Source organism: Lottia gigantea (genome assembly GCF_000327385.1).
Source record: "Lottia gigantea unplaced genomic scaffold LOTGIsca_204, whole genome shotgun sequence".
Taxonomy (NCBI): Eukaryota; Metazoa; Mollusca; class Gastropoda; family Lottiidae; genus Lottia; species Lottia gigantea.
Genome location: NW_008708425.1, coordinates 143297 through 146930, shown reverse-complemented (window position 1 = coordinate 146930; position 3634 = coordinate 143297). Strand labels below are relative to the sequence as shown.

Genomic DNA, 3634 nt, shown 5'->3' with positions numbered 1-3634 from the left:
ATCATTTGCATAATTTTATGTACTTTCAAGAATCAAATATTTATACTTTTTTTATTTCTGACAAGAGAAAGAGTTATAGAAGATGTTAATGTATAAGGACAGGTTTTTTAGTTTTTGTTATTTTTTTTTCGCTTTTAAATTATGATGCCAAAATCGGAGAGAAATACACTTATTGCCGTTGATACATTTTTTCTGAATGCCTAATTTACTACCTTTTCAAAAATACTTCAATTAGCTGCACCAAATCTGCCTAGCACCATAACCATTCAACCGCCACAATCCATAATTTGTGTTGAGTGGACACCAGGATTTAATGGTGGAGCATCACAAAGTTTTATAGTTCAACATTCTACTGATGATAAAATATGGGTCAATTCGTCCACAATACCAGATGGTACCAATAATGGTCGAGTTGACTATTGTATAGAAGGATTAGAACCAGATACTAGTTATTATATCAGAGTGATAGCTAGTAATAAATATGGTGAAAGTATGACAGGTATGATTTGTCAGATAGAATCTTATTAACTTCGAGACAAAATAGATCTTAAATACTGGACATCAGACATTCTTGGCGTAGGTATTGTTGACACAGCTTTTTGGAAAGTAAAAATGATCATGTTATTTTGAATTTTAGCTAGTTTTCTGGGATTTAACAAGTCCGCCGACTGCAGTAAGAATATTAATTGTGGTGACACCAATGACATCAATACTGTTTATAGCAGTGGTTATAACAATGTACTTGGTGCTGGTATTGGAATAGGTGTAGGGATATCTATAGCTATAGCAGTGATGGTTGCTACAGCAATATTTATTTATAGATATTGGTCAGGTCTGAGATTAATATTATTTGCTAAGATTCTGGTTCTGGCAACACACTTAAAATTTGATATTTGCTATGTGTGTTTATGTTTTTCCATATCAAAATACTTTTAAGATGGTAATTAAATTTAACAGATTGCAACTAATTAATGTATTTACTTAGATTATTGCTAGAAAAGGTTGGAAGAAGCAAACATGTTCTCTCCTTTTATTTAAGGCAAACGAAAGAAAGTTGAAGAAAAGTAAGTTTTTACATTAGAAAAAATAAACGTGTTTTTAATAACTGATCTGGCAGTTTAAGATTAATTTGATGCTAAATTCTCAGCTTACATAGTTTTGTTTCATTCCCTTAAATCAATTTATCAATTCGTTCTGTCCGAGCGAAGGTAACCAAAAAAAGTGACCCAATGTTAGTCAAGCAATCAACACTGGTGGTCGACTGTATATAATCTTAGTTTATTGAATTGTAATCTTAGTCATATATATATATATATATATATATATATATACTTATATTATTTTATAGCTACGCTGGGATTAATACTACGACACGATCTGGTAAATAGTTTCTTTTCATTTGTGTCTTTTATATGTCTTTCTAATTCAAAGTGTTAGGCAATTATTAAGAGGCACATAGAGAATTGATAACCTTCAGCTAAACTTTGTAGGCATATTATTTGTGCAATGAAAAGGAAAATCTACTATTGAAGTAGACATTAATTACACTTTATGTAAATTTTAAGATAATTTGGTACATTAAGAAACAGTTGATATTGTGTTTGATAAAACTGCATGTAGATCATTAAATTTATAATATTAAGATAGAGTTGATTTCATGTGGGCGTATAAAATTGTAGTACAATACTTTAAGGACGGTTATCCAGATATTTTAACAAAAATGCATTCAATTCTGTCAAAAAAAATCATGAAACATTTATTGATCAAAATATCTTCTAAATGAATTTAAGTGCACAAATGGATGAATATTGAATGCTTTCACCAAAAATCACTTGTCATTTTTCTGTCGATGATCTGAAGGCGTGACAACAAGAATGACGAAAATCATTGCAAATGTATTTATAACTAAAATTTTAAATTTAATTTTTAATTTGTATTAGTCACAAAGTTCCCTTCTATTTGTTTTAGATGACACACAAACATATCAAGAATTAGATACAGTCAACAATACAGCTAGAATACAATCAGATAATAGTTCTAATGTTGATAGAAACGATGCTAATATAGATGATATTAGACCATATGCTAATCTTGGTAAAAGTTAACAGAGGTACAAATATCAGGTTTTACCAAATTGATGATGAGGAATAGATAATTATGATACATTATGCTATTTATGATCTTTACTAGCTCGTTGAAAACTTTTAATCAATATTTTTCTTCGGTTTGTGTTGATCGATATGTAGATTTCAGGTGTGAAAATTTACCATCTTATATCGGTTTAATATTTTTTCAACATTGCATTTAATAAAAATGACAATTACTTTTCAGAATAAAGTTATGGAGAGAAAGTTCGGAAACACAAAGTGTGAAAAATGTACTACAGATTGACCATCAAGAGTGTATTACCTTTTTCTAAGAATAATTCAATTATAGTGTCTAACTGTTTGTTACACTAATTTCAATATCAAAATATTTTAAATAGTGCCCAATACATTAAATGTGGGGCGATACAGAAATTATTTTATACTATATATTGTATAATCATATATTTTGTATATATTTTGTATTACCTGCGATATTGTTTTTAGTAGTTTTTGTAGTCATTAAATGACTTTTCCTGTGATATGGTTTTTATCGTCTTGTTTTGTTGTCACTATGTGATTCCTTTCTGTGATATTGATAGGTGTTATACTGTTTTAATGTTTTATTATTTTATCGTATTCTGGAGCTATATAGCCCGTTTGGTGCTGATGCTCCTTAATGCATTTCATTTCATTTGTATTTTGTGTAATTTAACATTGCTTGTTGTATTTGTATTCTCATCGATATGTGTACCCAATAATTCATAATTTAATTAGCACTGCATCTAGAGTAAAATTTGCTCATTGAAATAAAAACAGTATTAAAAACAAACAAAATATTAAAAACAAACAATGATTAATCTATTCAAAATAAAGATCCGACTATCTTAAAAAGCCACAACCTTCTCATAAAGAGGGATCTCAAAGGTTTGAGATGCTTGCACTAAATCAGAATGTGTTTCACTGTCAGGCAGATCTGGCAGTGCTCACAGTCTGGTTGAGGCTCTCGCTTGAGCAAATAACAGTTGGTGAGGTGAGTATGTCCAAGACGAGAGCGACAGAAAACAACTTTATTTCTCCTGTTGGCACAATAGGAGGAAGGCCAGTCTTCTAGGAGAGGCTTAATGGCATGAAGCTTGTTAGTTTCTGCAGCATCCCATCTTTGCTGCCATCGATGTTGAATAAAAGACCTTATCACCGATTTAAAAGACAAGGGGGAAACAGGCAGTGACAAAGCAGCCTTAGCCGCCGCATCTGTCATGTCATTCCCCCGTATATCCATGTGACTGGGGAGCCAACAAAGGACAATGTCCTTTTTCGGCCCAGAGAGCTTGTATATATCCCCGATTATTGGGTGTACAAGCTGGATGTTATTAATAGCTTGTAATAAGGACAAAGAATCAGAAAATATAATATATATTTAGAGACATGATGTTTATATTTTATTATTTTTTTGTCTCTTGAGTGTATTCTTTGATCTTTCTATTTTTTCACTCATTATTATCATTTAATTGATCTTAAAATACAACAAGACACACAATTTTGTTGGG

General features: G+C 30.7%; 1 protein-coding gene across 1 annotated transcript in view; it reads left to right on the top strand.

The window, feature by feature from the left end:
- The window catches only part of LOTGIDRAFT_239185 (hypothetical protein), a gene marked incomplete at both ends in the record, with an annotated part of 10432 nt that overhangs the window by 5390 nt on the left and 1408 nt on the right, over window positions 1-3634 (top strand). Inside the window, 5 exons of the mRNA XM_009053933.1 lie at window positions 298-499; window positions 638-832; window positions 1040-1064; window positions 1349-1380; window positions 1969-2094. Of these exons, the coding sequence (XP_009052181.1) occupies window positions 298-499; window positions 638-832; window positions 1040-1064; window positions 1349-1380; window positions 1969-2094 (580 nt within the window). The remainder of the gene's footprint in view (window positions 1-297; window positions 500-637; window positions 833-1039; window positions 1065-1348; window positions 1381-1968; window positions 2095-3634) is intronic.